Raw genomic sequence first — 17,793 nt, forward strand, 5'->3', positions numbered from 1 at the left:
GTATTTAGTGATGTAGAAAAAAGATTGTAAAACTTTCAGCTCTTAATACACAACTATAACGTTCACAGCTGTTATTTACAACGTCAGTGTGGAGGGTGTTTATATATTATTTATAAAAACGTGCCTCGAAGCTGATTGGTCTTGAACATATCCCAGTAGTCAACTGCAAGCAAAGAGTATTAGAGTGGGTACAAAGTAACAGACCTTCTGAGTGTCGTATTTATTCTGATTCTGCAGCTGCATTGCAAGCTTTGATGGGCGGAGCCTCGGGAGGAGCTCGTCCTGACCTCGTGCTAGAGATTCTGTCTTGCCTCCATCGCGTTGAGTCAGCTGGCTGTTGTGTAACCTTCACTTGGATTCCTGGGCACTCTGGTATTTTAGGTAATGAGATCGCAGATTCATTGGCCAAAGAGTACCTTCTGAAAAATAAAGTTGATGCTAATATCCCTTTGGGAAAGGTTGATTGTTATAGTATTTTTAAAGAGTTGAGTGATCAGAAGTGGCAAAAGCAGTGGGAGAGTGAGTCGGTAGGGCTGCACTATTTTATGTGTCAGCCTTCGATTAAAAATAAGAGACTCCTCTCCTCATCCTGTCGTAAGGATCAAGTCAAATTGATTAGATTGAGACTGGGGCATTGTGGGTTGGCAGCATATTTAAAAGTGATTGGTAAACATCCAGATGGGTTGTGTCAGTGTGGTCAGTTGGAAAGTGTTCATCATGTTTTAATGTGCTGTCCTATGTTTTCTAGTGATAGGCGGAAATTGTTTAAAGATTTGTCAGACTGTGGATTGACTGAGTTTTCTTTTAGGTCAATTTTTTCTGAGGGCAGTTACTCGCATTTAGTGGGCAAAGCTGTGATTAAGTTCCTCCATTCCACCAACCTCTATTTGAGAGTCTAACATGATAAAGTATTTAACTATTACCTGTGGGGGGGCAGCATTATGCTACGCCAGCGTATAGCCTGCCGAAATCTGTTAGAAGAAGAAGAAGAAGAAGAAGAAGAATCAGCAGAAGAAGCAGCAGCAGCGCAGATGGGCGGGGTTTGAAAGTGCACAAGGAAGAAGAAATCATTCCATTCAAGCTTTAATTTTTGTTTCTCGGCGTCGGTTTCATTGCATACTCGATTACTTTGATGTTTGCTGGTGTGCGTTTTGTTGCTGGTGTTGGAGTAGCGAGGCACGCCCTGTGGCAGTGGGAAATGTGCGAGCCTGCTAAGGCTAGTAGCTCCTGAGGAGGGAGTGTGTGTTTGTTTGTGCAGAGAGGAGCGAAGGCCGGTATCGCAAAAAAAAGGTACTGTGCTCTGGACAGACTCCCCGACTCTCTATTAAAATGTTACAGCTTGTTTGGAGAAAGTCGCAATAAAGTCCTTTGCCCACAATACAAATCTAGCTGTAATTAGCTTGTTATCGGTGGTAGCACGTTTGAGCTAACATTAGCTTAGCTAATGTTTGCTGGCAGCCCCAACCGATCACTGGTTATCTTTTTAAGACTTTGTGACATTATGTTTTAATCATTGTTTAGTAATTGTCTTGACGTTTGTGGGTTTGGGGAGCTTACATTGACGTCAGCGTGTTACTGCTTGAAGAAGATGTAATGAAAATATCTGCTACATACAGTCAGGTACAAAAGTATTTGGACATTGACACAATTTATTATTATTATTTTTGGTTTCCTCCCTGGATACAAGCAATTTTGCAGCCATTTTTATACAATCTTTACATTTTCTGAGGCCATAATAAACTAAACCTCAGGATTATTGTCAATCTAAATCATCATTTTCACAGCGAGTTTTCTTTGAAAAAGTCGGAAGTAGATGGGAAATCTGTCTGGAGGAGGCAGTTCTCAAAAAATGGAGAAACCATGCAAGAATGACACTAGTGAGGGAAGCCACCAACACATCCACGACAACTCTGAAGAGTTATGTGACTGTGATTGGAGAAACCGCATGGTGCACATTTTGTCTGTTGCATCATTCCAAAGTCCCATCTCACTTGTTAAGAGGTTTCATCTTTTTCAAAGTAGTGATCAGATTATCAGGTGCCAAAATCTGAGCAGTGTGTTGAGATGACACCGTAGTTGTTTAGAGGTGTCAACTGCATTAATGTAGTACACTAAACCTAACGTGATTATATTTTATTTCATTCATGAGACTGGAATTTTGTCCACTTTTGTAATAAGGAGTTGGGATTTTGTCCTGTCACCACCAGTCATACGGCTGCAAATTGGAGTGGAGCAGGGAAAGCTTTTATTTAAAAAAGAAATAAAATTTTGCAAACAGTGTGTCAGAAGGTATGTGAAAGACTTGAGCCTTTCTCAGTGGTCATTAGGTGAGAGACTATTGCAGACCTGACACACACAGGGTTGAATTTTACAAACTGCCTAAAAATGCAACAGGGTTAAAATGGTCATTTTTTTCAAAATTCATTATATAAAGTATACATGTGCCCCTTTCAAATGCAACCTTCTGGATTTAATTACTCTATTTAATTTTAGAGAAAAAGCCAATTTATGTGACATAAATAAATGGAAGATGTATTGGTATTCAAAATGTTTTTGGCGATTTTCACAGAATTGACCTTTTTTGCAAAAAATGGCATTTTCTGCTAAAATCTATGGAACTGGTGTCAAAACTTTCTGAAGAACCTGCTAGTTCATAAAATACCATATTTAAGGACATGTGGGCATAAAATGACTGTTTATTGAATCGCCACCGCCGAGTCCACCTCTGACAAAATGATTTCAACAGACCAGAAGTTCCTTGATTTATGTCCAAATGTCATGAAAGACATTTAAATGGAAAGAGAACATCCTAAGCTTTAAAATTACATCAAGATTGTCTTGATAGGTCTTCTCTTCTCCAAGAAATTACATCTGATGTTCATAAAAATTAACCAGAGCTTTACAAGTCCAGCCTTTTTGATACACCCTTATATGAAATGCGACTGTGCTGTGAGTGAGGGAAAGTGTGTCATTCACACTTGCCCTCACTTCACCTAACTTGCATGTCCTTGGAAAGTGGACCACCAGGATGGAACTTGCGCAAACAGGGAGAACATGCTAACTGCACAGAAAGGGCAAGGTTGGATTCAAACCAGAGACTTTTCACTGTGAGGCAACTAACCACTAAGCCACGGTTCTGCCTGTAACTGTTCGCCATGTCCCCGTGGTCCAGGGTGTTTTTGTTTTTTCATTTTTCCTTTTGGTTGTTAATTTCAGACTGATCAAGGTATTGATTCACTTCTGTTAATTTATTGGTCATCTGTCAGTTTGTAATCACATCCTGTATAACTGTGTTTAAATACCAATTTAAAAAAGGTTAAGCATTCTCTGAGGATTCCAGTGTGTGGTTATTCCTGGAGACCTTAAGCACTGAGTAATTTTAAATTTTCTTTGCTGCACTCGCACCCGATTGGTTAATGCTGGTATTTTAAGCCAGTTGAAAGCTGAGACGACAAATTTTCAGGCACAAACATCCATTAGTGTAGATAGGGCAGACATAAATGGAAAATGTTTATGACCTGCTTGACTAGCTTTCTAATAATTGTTCAGGGCTGCTAATATTATAGTCGGAGAGACTGCATTGCAGTTTTATTGATGCTTTATCTAATACATTTTCGCTGATACCTGCTTATTTTGCTGTCGTTTAGTGTCGATGCCTTGGCAAAGATGAGCGTAAAGGCGTTTGAGCTAGTCAACGCTGTGGAGCGAGATCTCCTGATGGGTGACAAGGCTCGCATCAACATCGAGTGTATTGAATGCTGTGGAAAGCACCTGTATGTGGGCACCAATGACTGCTTCATCCACCACTTCCTGCTGGATGAGATTACGTCCTCTAAAGGGAAACTGACCTACTCTCCTCAGAAGCTGCTACACAAATACCTTGGTCTGAAAAAACCTGTTTCTGAGTTTAGGGCTGCTTCTGCTTTGGAGCGTCTGATAGTTCTGTGCGATGCAATCGTATTCCTTGTTGACATGGTGACTTTGGAGACTGTGCCCTCTGCGGCAGGGGGCGGAGCAAAGATCAGAGGAGTGACAGCGTTCTGCTTGAATGAGAATCCTGTCAACGGTGACCCTTTCTGTGTGGAAATAGGTGTACTCTCCTCCAAGAGGCGGACGGTGCAGATTTATATGGTGTATGAGGATCGGGTGCAGGTGGTCAAAGAGGTGACCACACCCGAGCAACCTTGTGCAGTCAGTCTTGATGGTTACTTCTTGTGCCTGGCTCTTGCCACACAGTACATGATCCTGAACTACAACACTGGGGCCTCTCAGGATCTTTTTCCTCACAACAATGAGGAGAGAAGGCCCATTGTGAAGAGGATTGGCAGGGAGGAGTTCCTCTTGGCAGCACCTGGGGGTCTCGGTAAGACTATTGGGAAAAACTGAGCATTGGTTGTTATTGAATTTGATCATGTGCATCCTGCATAGGAGCTTATAGCTAAGATCTGTTTTAATCACTTCATGACTTGTTGAAAAGAATATTGCAAGTTTTCAGAGCCAAATGTGGTGTCACTGGTTACTTCTGTCTTTAAAAAAAAAAGGAAAAAAAGATTGTTTTTACCATGATCAGAAAATTGAATGTTTATTCAACTCATGATATATTTTATTGACCTGCTCCTGCTTGACTTCAAAACAGACTCTGCCTATGTTCCCACATGGACCTCTTCCTTGTCTCTATGTAGGAATGTTTGCCAATGCAGAGGGTGTTTCTCATCGAGCTCCAGTCAGGTGGTCGGAAAGTGTGATCGGTGCCACTGTCTGCTTTCCGTATGTTGTTGCACTGGATGAGAGTTTCATCACCGTCCACAGCATGCTGGATCAACAGCTGAAACAAACTCTTTCATTCAGGGATGGGCACATTCTCCAGGATTTTGAAGGTATCTTTTAACACATGTGTAATGACGTTTTTGCAAATGGGAAGCGTTTTTCTCCCAAAAGACTTGAAATCACATTTGCACACCTGTGACAGGAGCATTCGCACAACCTGCTGCCCTGCACATGTTCTGAGGTCACTCCATGCTATATTTGTAGTTTTGTTGTGTGCACGAGCCACATTCTGTTGTGCCATTCATAAAATTGTTAGAGAGCACACTAGAGCATTCAACGTGGTCTGAGGAAGCACGTGCTCAGGTAGAAGATGAGCACAAGGTAATTAATCTGAGGACACCACACTGGGATAATTTTTTGGGGTATGTTTTCTTGCTCGTAAATAAATGGAAGTTTAATAACAGACAGGCTTCCTCCAGGATTTTTAATGAACACATATAAATCAAGGCAAGCTCAAAGTACTCTCCCCCTCCCCCTGTCATATCACATTTTTTTCTTAAGGTGAAGACCTTTCGATTGTTACGAAATAAAAGATAGAATTAATAAATAAATAGTGTAAGGTTTTCATTCATGAACTGCTCACATGGGGTGTCACTTTGTATTACTTCCCCCTTAGGGAAGGTCATTCTGGCGTCCAGTAAGGCTGTGTATGTTCTGGTACCTCTGCCACTGGAGCGGCAGATCCAGGACTTGCTGGCCAGCCACAGAGTAGAAGAGGCGCTCATTCTTACCGAGGGAGCGCAGAGAAATATTCCTAAAGATAAGTTCCAGGTGAGACTGTTTGATGTCATGTATGTCATGGGTAAAACGGTTCAAGATGAAGTTGTGTTTGATATAAAGGCCATGCAGTATGAAGAAACATCATTTAATAGAGAGTAATGCCGATAAGAATATCTTGACTGAAACAAGACCTTGAATATGGAGCCATTTGTCTCATTTGAACTAGATCTGTCACTATCTTTCTGAACAATGAACCACACTTGTCTCATGCATTTGCACTTTTCTCCTTTTACAGATTTTTCACAGAAGAATACTCCAGCAGGCAGGTTTCATACAGTTTGGCCAGTTTCAGTTTCTGGAAGCAAAAGAGCACTTCAGGTAAGGAGGTAATATTTTAAACCATATTTGTTTGGTAGATGGCTTGTCTGGCAATTGGAAAGATTACACACACTGCTAAAGAGATTTTCATGAAACATGGACAAAGAATAGCCCTTAAATTTTGGTGTGGATCTGAATAATATGAGCAAATCCTGGAAGTTTTTTGTAGGACTTTTGCAGAATATTTCAAAAAGCCCGTGCTTAAATTTTGAGTCAGATTAAAATTATATTTATGAACAGACTGTAACCCACAATTCTTCATATATCATTATGAAATTTTTTTTTAGAGAGGATTCATATTGTGCTAGGCAAGAACTGATTCAGCTTTCAAAGTCATAGGTCAAAGTCAGGAAAAATCTTGAAAAATTGGAAAAATCCCTATCCTTCAACATTGAATGAATTTTCAAAAATTATAATCTGTCAAAAAAGATAGAATTTCTTTCACAGGTGAGAGTGTTATGTAGGATGGTATTCTTTATCGACTGGCAAAGTTTGATCCGGATCTGATCCACATTACAGATTTTGTGACCATTTAAATTTAACATTGAAAACCCCTGTTTAATGTATATTTTACATTATATCTTAATCAAACATGCCTCAATCACTCTTATATTTGGAAGTGAGGTGCAGACGGGCACTCACTATCACCTGAAAAAGTCTGATCTGTATTGTGATTTTTGTGGACATTTGAATTTAATACTGAAAAGCCCATGCCATGTACATTTTGCATTATATCTCAATCAGAAGTGCCTCAATCACTCTCATTTGTGACAATGATGTGCAAACTGGCACTCTCAGTGAATAGACTAAGTTTGAGCGCATCCGATCCGTATTCTGGATTTAGTAGATATTTGATTTTAACATTGAAAAGCCCTTTTGATTTATATTTTGTATTATATTTTAGCTTATGAAAAGCGACTTCTAACAGGACTTTGACCTTGAAAAATTTTTCCAAGGTAAAAATTTCTAGAATTGGAAACTAATATTGGCGGAGGTTTGCACTCTACGAACGCGGTTCTCTAGTAATTCATAATTTTAGTGCCTCCTGTTGATTTCAGTGTTATTTGCATTTTGGTGAAATGGTTCTCCAGCCCAACTTGGTTTACTTTGGTGAAGAACAGGCAAACGGGACTTTTGGGTTATTTCTTTAAGCTGTGCATTTATTTAAGTGTCATGTGTTGTTGTTTTGCTCCACACTAACCTTGAAATTGACCTGACCATGAGATAGGTAGCATTGAAGATTTACCCATTCTATATTGGACCTTTCTGACTTTTATTGAGGCTAGTAGTTTTTGGAGTTGATCTATGCATCTCTTGGTCTAACACGGTTACTCCGTCCTGACACAAAATCAACAAGGCTGGAAGCAATATATAAAATGTATTGAATCTCTGGAATGCCACGAGAGTGATGCACATTCAAAATGTTCAAAAATCTGTTTTTAAAATTACATTGTTTCCGTTTTGTCCGTTTAGCCTTGCTGCTGTCAGCAATTCACTGCATCTGTTCCTCTGTCTCCTGGAGACGCAGGGTCAGCATGCTCTGTGTCTGAGCATAATGTATATAGGCCACTTTCAGCTGACAACAGAGAACACCTTCAGCGCCTCGAGGTGCTAGGGCTTGGGGCTGGCCCTTGGGACTCAAATGTTAATGCAAACCCTGCCTAATCTGCTACATATACTATTTCTGTACTGTTGCTTAGTGTTACCTGTCCACATAAATTGTGTTACATGGCCTCTAGGCTTTTACCTAGATAAGGGTCAAACACACATGGGTACAAGAGCTCTATCTACAGGCTGATTTCTGCCACATTGTTTACTTGTTCCATGATGTGGTCCCAAGCTGTTACTTGTCCCAAGTAACAGCTTGGGACTCCCGGCCCCCGCTCACGCCACTCCTTTCCCCCTCTAGGGGCTGCGCAGTTTTAGCTGCGGTAGGTCCTCGTTCCCCCCAAGCTGGCAGCGACGCAACTGGAAAATGGACTGTTTCAAGTTTAGAGCACATAAACAATGTCAAATGTATATGTGTTGTCTTAATTCTGATGTGTGCCATTATTACGGTGAACAAGTAATACTTGTGGATTAATTGCTGTTTCTTGTCTTTGGCAATTGGAGTGTGGACATAATCTCGTTGTTGTTGCACTTGTAATGACAATGACAATAAATCCCATCCATCCATCAATCATTACTGCCAGGGTTTCTTGTACATAGAATTTACTTAGGTGGCTTGACCATTAGGCTGCATAATTTAACATTTAACAATTTTTATACTCCTCACACTGCACAAGCTATCGCTCGTGAACCAAACATGCTAAGGTAACAAGTGCTGAGAGAAACTGAAACGTGACAGCCAATCATATGACAATAAATACAAAATATTAGAAATCTAAAACGGGAGTTACCAAATGAATGGAACGTGTAGCTAGCAGTTGGTTCATTATTTCATTAGAAAAGCCCTGAATGAAAATTATTTAATTATTTTGTGTATATGTGTTATTTATATTGTATATTGAAAGAGTGCTGCTGACTATTGGCAACGCACTTTAACGTCTTTGTGTTTTACTGTCTGTCTTATGTGATAAGCTTTGGTCATTTGGGAAGTGTGTAAGGTTTGTTTGTTTTTGTCCTTGGTAGCATTCTTTGCCCTTCCGTTGATTAGCATTGGTGTTTGTAGTGTTTTTGCCTTCTTAGTTTACTGTGACTTAAGATGCTTGCTTGTTTTTTGTTGTTTCACAAAATGCTGCTACTTTCTCGACTTTTACGAAGTCTCTTTCACTTCACATGCCTTTCTCTGATGTGTGTCTTAGCCACAGTTGGCAGAACTGTTAAAACATATAAAAAAAAAAATATTAAGTATTTCAGTTCAGATTGCTACTGGGAATTTTGCACAGCTGTCATTCTGAAATCCTGGTAAGATTTGGTTCATAGAAGAGAAAATTAGGAATGTTTTCTTGCTAAAACTAGAGCACTGTGCTCGTATCCCGCACACTAGCTGGGGTACCCGGCGCTGCCCGGGTTAACCTGTTTTAGACATAAGCCAAATGCCAGGAAGGCAAAATGAGTTGTAACAGCTGAGAACATAATTTATCTGAAGGAAGGGATTAAATAAATAGAGATGGCCAACACATATACAGGGCTGGAAATTTGAATCTGCCTGGTCATACCCACAGCCAGCTATTTTGGGGGTAATGTTCAGTTCAACTTTAAAAAACAATGGTACCAGTTTGTTCCCCATGTCATGAGGATTCAGAATATATATAGTTTTTAGGGCTACATATTATAGTTTGGAAGTTTATCCCGGACAGACAAAAAAGCCACAGTCTTGCACCCGGGGACCAACTCCAGATGTAGACGCTGCCTTGGTCAGGGGCAGAGAAAAGTATGTTTTTGATTTGTTTCTAATCTGGTTCACTAGTTTACAATTCCAGAAATTTTTTATCTTGAAAAAAATTTTCAAGGTCAAAGTCCTGTTAGAAGTGGATTTTCATAATCTAAATTAGATGTGACCAAATGTCAGGAGTATGTATTTAGTTCATGCACTTGAATTGAAGTTGTTGCTGTTTTTCCCAACTTTTTCTGTTTCTGTATTCTTTTTCCACATAACTTTCACAGCACGTTGACTTTCTTTGCTATACACCATGTTCATTGTTTTTGGCACTTGGTTTCCAACTGATAACTGGAAAATAGACAAACAGGCATGAAATTGGAACCGCCATCCAATTTTGGTTGTGTAAGTAACTCAATAATGGAAAAAATGAGTGATTGAGGCACTTTGAGATATAATGCAAAATGTACATCAAATGGGCTTTTCAATGTTAAATTCAAGCGTCTACAAAATCCACAATCCGGATCAACGTACATAACACTCTCAAATAGGAAAGAAATTCAGTCTTTTTGACAGAGTTGTGAATTTCTGAAAATTCATTCAATGTTAAAGGATAAGGCTTTTTTCCAATATTCCAAGATTTTTCCTGACTTTGACCTATGACCTTGAAAACTTGCCTGTCAGGATATGAATCTTAAGTAAAAATTTCATCACAATATATGAAAAATTGTGGGATCCAGGCTGTTCTCAAATAAACAAACAGGGACAAAAACATAACCTCCTCCAACTTTGTTGGCAGAGGTAGCAAAGGAAAGTAGAGATGGAGACATTACAATTGTGCCATTTCACACCCTTAATGGACAAAATGCTACATTGGGTTTAAGTGTGGTATAATTTCAAAATGATACTGCATTTTATTCATTTTGCATCAAAATATGAGCAGTTATATGGAACACATGTACTATATCGTACTGCAGATGTACTGTCTTTATGATCTATATGCGGTGGGGGGGGGGGGGGTCATGTGTAACTTTTATTATTCATTTACTTATTTATTTTAAAACAAATGGCCTTGTGGAAGTTTGTATAAAGTGGCTGTTTAAACCTGTCTGGTTTCTGAGCAGCTTGACTGTTTTATTTTCAGGAGAGGTCAGCTGGATGTGCGGGAGCTGATATCCCTCTACCCATTATTGCTTCCGGCTTCTTCTTCATTCACTCGCTGCCACCCTCCTCTCCATGAGTTTGCAGATCTCAACCACCTAGCACAAGGTGATCAGGAGAAAGTGCTACGATGCAAGAAATTCCTCATCACGTATTTGGGAGAGGTAACTTGAGTGGAAATGTACTTTGGCAGCAAGTGGTACTAATTGCAGCATTGTAGCTATTGTAGGAAATTACAATTTTGAAGCTGCTCCTCCGCTGCTCCCCACAGGTCCGCAGCACAGAGGTAGCTAACGGCTGCAGAGAGGATGTCGACACCGCACTGTTAAAACTGTATGCTGAACAGGATCATGACAGTCTTCTGGACCTGCTAGCTTCAGACAATGCCTGTGTACTAGCAGATAGCATCCCCTGGCTGGAGAAACATCACAAGTGTGTACAGCAGGTTTATTATCAAATGATGTCTTTCGTTAGATATGTTACACTTGTCGATTTATACTTGACTATCTGTGAAATGCAGGTGTGTTATGGGTGTAGAGAGAAATGCACACTTTACTTGTTGAGGTAACGGGAAGGTTTGTTTAGTTTTGTGAATAACCTTGCTGGACTAGACTAGAAAAACCATTCTTGAGCTGTACTTTAACTTAAGTCAACATGTTGGACCAGATATTATTGAAATGTTGCCAGTATCATGAAGATGCCAAGAAGTGTTGCTCCAGTGTGTTCAAATCCTGGACAGAATAATATGCATCGTGAAACCTAAAATAACTCAAAATGCAACGAAATCAGTTTTGTGTATTCAGAATATTTGACCAAATGCCCAATGTTACCGAACAGCAACCAAAAAAATGCTTTTATACAGTAAAATAAAATGTACAAATTACACTTAACAGTTATTGGGATGCTGATGAATTCACAGTAACTCATCTCTTTTACAGTCAGTCTTGGACTTAATATTCATCAGATTAATAAGACAAAAACGATGGAAATCTGTCTAGAGTAGGGAGTACTCGAAAAATAAATAAAATGAGTGGGCACGATGAGGAAAGTCACCCGTGACAACTCTCGAGTTGTAAGCTTCTGTGGCTGTGAAGGGAGAAACTGCATACTGCAACTTTTCTCTTGTGTGTGCCATTCCAGAGCTCTGCCACAGAGAACGATTTGTTTTTGTAAACAACAGTAAATTCTGGCTGTAATCCATCTATTTTCTTGTATTAAAGTCAGCAAATACAAGAATGATTTCCTGTTGAGAACTGTATGTTAGAAAATTCACAAAGAAAATTGTTCTAGGTTGTTGCAGCATTTAATTTTGTCACAGAGCACACATTCAAGTGGAAGAAACATTTGCATTACAAAACACTGGATAATTTCAGCGCGCGAGAAGTTGCTGGAGTCTGTGTTGTTTGTCTTTGAAATTTGGCACACCTTTTTACCTCAGCATTGGCCATACGTACATCTTTTTCATCGTAATCCTGACATAAGGTGCCCTGACACTTGCACGACTTTGATCCGTGCACTTGCACGCACTCTGCTGTGCATGAGACTAAACTCATCCATCACGCATTAATTACATGAACTTCACGTGAACATTTCACAAACGATTAAAAAAAACACTGCATGTGAGTGCGGGTGATTGTGTTAGCACACCGCATCAGAGCGCAGCTTGTCTGAGCAATTATAATGAGATGTTAAATCTATCATAAACATACGTTTACAGCTGCACACAAGAAGGGATGGACATGCAACTGTTTTGCCAAGTTATTACAAAGTAAACATTATAAATGATTACCTTTTTAGATGGTTCTAAATGCTTTCTACACCTCATTCAGCATGCGCACAAGAGCGAGGGAAAAGCTGCAGCTGTAACAGTCCTCTGTGATTCCAGAAGCAATTAACCATTTTCAACAGCCAACTTGGATAAAAAATGATTAATTCGCTACGAAATAATTATTTTATATACGCAATGTCCAGCGCACAGCGCGTGGCATCCAGTGGAACAAAGCACGGAGTCCAGCTGGGAACACAGCGGGTGGGATTGTCACGACGATGTGCGTGCAAGTCCACGGATCAAAGCCGTGCAAGTGTCAGGGGGCCTTTAATCCTGACATAACTTTCAAAGTTATTGGGAGGACTAACCCAAATTTGAAACACATCCAGTTCATGTTTAAGTGCTGCTCACAGCAGCAGCGCCTCGGTGATGCTCCGTGATGGGGACAGATGACTTGCTTTGCTTCTCACTCTTCACTGTCATGTATGTGGTTTTGAGACTTTGCTTAATTCATAATGTGAGTTATTGTGTGTTGTTGTGTTATTGTGTACAATGGAATCTTGATCAAAGAACCTCACTTCCATTTGGTACCCCCCCTTAGATATTTTGCACTCGGGCTGCTTTACCATTACCATGGCCAGGACTTGGCTGCACTCCAGGTATGTATGCCAGAAGTCAGACTCAGTGGTTCTGCTAACACCAGTTTGATTTAGGAGTTGCTTGTGTTCCATGCTTGCGTTCCTCTGACAGTTGTGGAGTCGGGTGGCAGACGGCGATCTCCAGGACCCAACACGATCTGATCTATTTGAATACGTTGTCGACTTCCTTTGCTCTTGCTCTAACATGGACCTCGTGTGGAAGTATGCAGACTGGGCCTTGCAGAGAGATCCCACCGTATGTTCACTGACCCTGAAATGGCTGTAAAAATGTAGCTCAGGTTATGGTGCAGGCTGATATTAAAGCTGTATACTGCAGACTAATTGGTGCTAAAGTTATTTTACTTGAGTCAGTATAACTTTATTTCATGCCAGATTATATATTTGCAGTGATAAACCTAGCCTTTCTTCTTCTTCTCAGATAGGTGTCCACATCTTTATTAAGAGGCCTTCCAGTAAAGATCATTCAAATGAATTAAACCCTGATGATGTAATCGCTTACCTGGGAAAGCACAACTTGGCACTGCTTCTCTACTTAGAACACCTGGTACTGGAGAGACATATTCAGGTACAATTATGTGGATAACTCTGCAACAGAGTAATAATGTTGACATTATTGACTTTAATGTACTTGCATGTCCTGTACAGATGTCATCAGATTGTGACCGTGACTCTGATCGGGAGAAAAAAACTGATGGGGAGAAAAAAATTAACTTGATTGGGACATTCCTAGTATTTGTATTGTTTCATCTGAGAACTTCTGGGCTGCAGCCATTCTGTGGAAGCCTGATCCCATCAGATCTCACAAGCTAAGCACAGTAGGTCCTGATTAGTCCTTGGATGGAAGACCGGGGGCTGTGTGTGTTTTTTCACATAAAATGGGAGTTGCGTCAGGAATGTCATCTGGTGTAAAACTTGTCAGATCCCAATGCAGATCTGTTCTGGATCTGCTGTGGCAACCTAGACCAGAGCAGGTGCAGCCGAAAAACAAAGAATGACACCGGAGAACCTGCTGCTAGGAACCTTGTCCTTCTTAATTGTTTCTGTCATTTATGGATCCAGAAGGAGAAGTTCCACACACACCTGGCTGTGTTGTACCTGGAGAGGGTCTTATCGTTAATCTCAGAGTCTCCAGCAGATGAAGAGCAGCTGACCAAAGCCAGAGAGAGACTCCGGGCTTTTCTCAGGGAGTCCGACCTTTACCGTGTTCAGTTTCTCTTGGGTGAGATATGTTTTAAAATGCAGCTGCAGTAACTATTGAATATTGTCTGAGTACACTGAATACTTCTACTTTGAAGGTTATTATTTGTGGCACTTCTGTGAGCTGTTGGTAGATTTTTGTGATTAAACTATTTGGATTATTTTAGCCCTTACCAAAAAGTAGTATATGCAAGTATGTTTCAAGTATACTTCCAGTTTACTTTTTATATACTTATCAGTACTATTTTTTGGTAAGGGAGGTGATGATTTTTATCTTCTGATGGTACATGTGATGAGTGTGACATATAAATTTTCCCTTTATCCTGTGATTTATTGGCTGTTTGCTTGAGACTAATTCTTTAAAAACAAAAAACAAGAACTTTTGAAAAAAGCCTCTCCATACCTCCTTTTAGCCTCATGGGTTGGTTTTTATTTTGCATTAGTTCATGGTCGCTGTGTTGAAATACGAACAGCGCCATGGGGCTGAACACTGGGATTTTGGGGACACTGTTCTATGCTAAAACCACTACTGAGCCTCACTTTAATGTTTCATGCACTTCTGTTCTGTTTAGGAAAATTGGAGAAGCGTGAAGACCTGCTGCTAGAGCGTGCCACAGTACATGGAAAACTGGAGGAACACGATAAAGCACTGCACATATTGGTGCACAAGCTGAAAGACTTTCCTTGTGCTGAAGCATACTGCATATGGGTTTCTTCCTGTCGGGATTCTGCATACAGACAACAAATATTTCACCTTCTTTTAGGGGTGTATCTAGACAGGAATCCGGCTGAAACATCTCACAAAGTAGCGAGTGGAGGCGCAGACCTGGATATGGCAGCGGTGGACCTCCTGAATCATAATGGTGAAGTTTTTGATGCAGTCCGCGTACTGCGCATGCTCCCTGAGAACTGGTCACTGCAGCTTGTACGACCTTTTCTGGCTCGTGCCGTTAGAGCCAGTATGCACGCCTGCCGCACCTCCCAGCTAGCTGTGGGACTCGCACGGTCTGAAAATTTTCAGCTGCTGCATGACAGGGTGAGTACAGTAAAACGTGCATATAATGGATTCAGGTGGACCAGCAAATTTTGTCCCTTATAATCAAAATCCGTTATATGTATGTAAAGGATTAGTTACAGTCTGGAGGCGCCGAACGGTCTACGGGAAATCCCCAGCACCAGTTAGGCTTACGTATTTCCTTAATTAAAAGCCTGACCTTGAATTGGGACCTGCCTCATTTAATGACTGGGTCAAATCTTCATCTGAAAAAATAAACTCCTGTCTTGAATAAGTGCCAGACATTATGTGCATTATAAAGGGTTATATTTAGTTGAGTCATTCTCTTTTATAAAAAAAAAAAAAAAAAAAAAAAAAAGGTCAGCTGCGGAGTAGTACCTTAAAATCCTAAAGCCTGATTTATGCTTCTCCAGCTCCATAATTCTGTGGCCATGCAATGACGTTTCTGACTCTGTGTTGTGAAGTTGGTCATATTTGCGGACCTTTCTGCCAAACGTATTTGATCCATGATCGAAATGTAATCGGCAGGAGCACTACAAATTAAAATATGACAGGAGAGGAAGGAGTGAAAACGTAAAAGACATGGACTTTCTTTGTCATTGCACAAGAACACACAGTGAGTCTGGCAACAAAATGTCATTGCTTGGCTACCAGTGTGCACAGCAAAAAGTGTGTGTGTGAATTTTATATAAATTTTGGAATTGATAAGGATAAAACAGTGGACCAGTAAAATCGCATAGTTTGCCTTTGTAAAATGGTATGGTTTGGGTGTCAGCAGAGGTGGAGTGCCCTTTTGGTGAAAATATTTGGTGTTTAGAATTATGGTGTCTAACTGTATGATAGAGATATTAACAAAGTGAATGGCTTTTATTTCATTGCAAGTCACCGTGTTCCTCTTGTTACCGCCACAAACTAAGTTGAAGGAGGTTATGTTTTCACCCATTTGTTTGTCTCTTTGAGAACAGTCTGGATCCCACGATTTTTCATATGTCATTATGAAGCATATCCTGATAGGCAAGAAGTGATTACATTTTCAAGGTCATAGAGTAAAGTCAATAAAAATCTTGGAAAATTGGAAAAATCTCCATCTTTGACATTAAACAAATTTTCAAAAATTCATAACTCAAAAAGATCAAATCTTTCATATTTGAGAGTGTTATATAGGATGGCGTCTTTTATCGGCTGACAAAGTTTAATCCAGATCTGATCCTGATTACAGATTTTTGGCCATTTAAATTTAACATTGAAAACCCAATTTAATGCGTATTTTACATGATATCTTAATCAAACGTGCCCCAATCACTCATATTTGAAAGTGAGTTGCACACTGTCACTCACTATCACTTAAAAGTTTGATTCAGATCTGATCCGGATTGCAGATTTTGTGGACATTTTAATTTAATATTGGAAAGCCCATTTGGTGTACCTTCAGCATTGTGCCTCAATCACTCTCATTTGTGACAATGAGGTGCAAACTGGCATTTTTAATGAATAAACTAAGTTTGATCCGCATCTGATCCATATTGCAGATTTAGCGGATATTTGATTGTTTTGACATTGAAAGCCCTTTTGATCTATTTTTTGTTATATTTTAGATTATGAAAAGCCACTTCCAACAGGCCTTTGACCTTGAAAATTTTTCCAAGGTAAAACTTAGTGGAATTGGAAAGGAGTGTTGGCGGAGGATTGCGCTGTACGAGTGTGGTGCTCTAGTTAATAATTGTCCTGTTTTCTTCCACAGTTGAAAGAGCGGAAAAAGCCCATCTTTGTGTCTGAAAAGAAGGGATGCCACCTGTGCCATAACACTTTCAGTGGGCCTGATGTGGTGTGTCTGCCAGGGGGCGTGCCCGTCCACACTCACTGTGCGGCCCAGAGAGTAAGAGACTCTTCCACAAAGAGACTGTTGAATAATACCAGTAATCATACATGACACTCGACCCTTTAAGATGTCATGTAATGTCTGATTGAGCTAAGGCACCACACAAAACCTGATCGCGAGGGAGTTTTGGGTGGCTGAGGATGAGAGGTAAATAACAAGCACAGAACATCCTTTGTCAAAGTTGAATCTACTTTGAAAGTTGAATGTAAATAAAGATGTCAGTAAGAGAGAAAAGGATGAAAAGATTACAGCTGCTTGTTCCAGTGCAGTAGCTGTATCAGATGTTAAAACAGTGGAAAGAAACAGACAAGGTTTCATCTTCAGTCCCCTTTAAACAGAGCGTTAATTATATATTTGGCTCTGAGCGTCTCTGTTGGTTCTCTGCTTTAACTGTGTCATTGTTTGTACTGTTTAAAAAGCTTGATTTAACAAACTGCCTTGACTACCGTACATACAGAAACATGAATCCCATTGCAACTATTACTACAGCATGAATAGTCTTATCACTGTTATGTGGTTCTGATTAAATGAGGTTGTACTAATTTGCACATTGCAGTGTTTTAATGTGAATTACTGAATAGACTCTGTGCTGGTGGAAGTGGAACTTTTTTCCATCTGTCTTAACTGTTGTTTAATTTTAATGCCATACATGCAGGACATAATGTGTTGACAATATCAAATTTAACAACATCAAATTTAACAACTAGGGGAAAATCATTTATTAGTCTTCTTCCTGCTGTGGAGGTCTGTGTCTCCTTTCTGCAGCAACAGTGTAAGACACTAACTGAAATCTGACCGTGCTTCATTCATTAAATGTATACGCAGATATGGAAAAATCACAAGATATTTTATGTCTGACATAAAGTA

The 17,793-nt window shown here is 39.9% G+C and overlaps 1 protein-coding gene across 1 annotated transcript; it reads left to right on the plus strand.

Annotated features, from left to right (window-relative positions):
- The first annotated feature begins 1,016 nt into the window (after nt 1–1,016).
- tgfbrap1 (transforming growth factor, beta receptor associated protein 1) lies at nt 1,017–17,474 on the plus strand. Its single transcript, XM_034192842.1, has 14 exons — nt 1,017–1,286; nt 3,646–4,363; nt 4,683–4,877; nt 5,444–5,598; nt 5,843–5,925; nt 10,392–10,572; nt 10,680–10,840; nt 12,778–12,835; nt 12,927–13,070; nt 13,254–13,400; nt 13,895–14,054; nt 14,605–15,068; nt 16,789–17,011; nt 17,061–17,474. Exons 2-13 carry the CDS (start codon nt 3,667–3,669, stop codon nt 16,975–16,977), a joined length of 2,634 nt encoding a protein of 877 aa, XP_034048733.1. The 5' UTR covers nt 1,017–1,286; nt 3,646–3,666; the 3' UTR covers nt 16,978–17,011; nt 17,061–17,474.
- The last annotated feature ends 319 nt before the right edge of the window (nt 17,475–17,793 follow it).

This window comes from Thalassophryne amazonica, chromosome 2, assembly GCF_902500255.1.
Source record: "Thalassophryne amazonica chromosome 2, fThaAma1.1, whole genome shotgun sequence".
Classification (NCBI taxonomy): Eukaryota; Metazoa; Chordata; class Actinopteri; order Batrachoidiformes; family Batrachoididae; genus Thalassophryne; species Thalassophryne amazonica.

Coding starts and splice junctions, on each gene's coding strand:
- tgfbrap1 (XM_034192842.1), top strand. CDS start 3,667: ATGAGCGTAAAGGCGTTTGAGCTAGTCAACGCTGTGGAGCGAGATCTC. Junction 4,364..4,682: donor GGCAGCACCTGGGGGTCTCG/GTAAGACTATTG, acceptor GTCTCTATGTAG/GAATGTTTGCCAATGCAGAG. Junction 5,926..10,391: donor GAAGCAAAAGAGCACTTCAG/GTAAGGAGGTAA, acceptor TTTTATTTTCAG/GAGAGGTCAGCTGGATGTGC.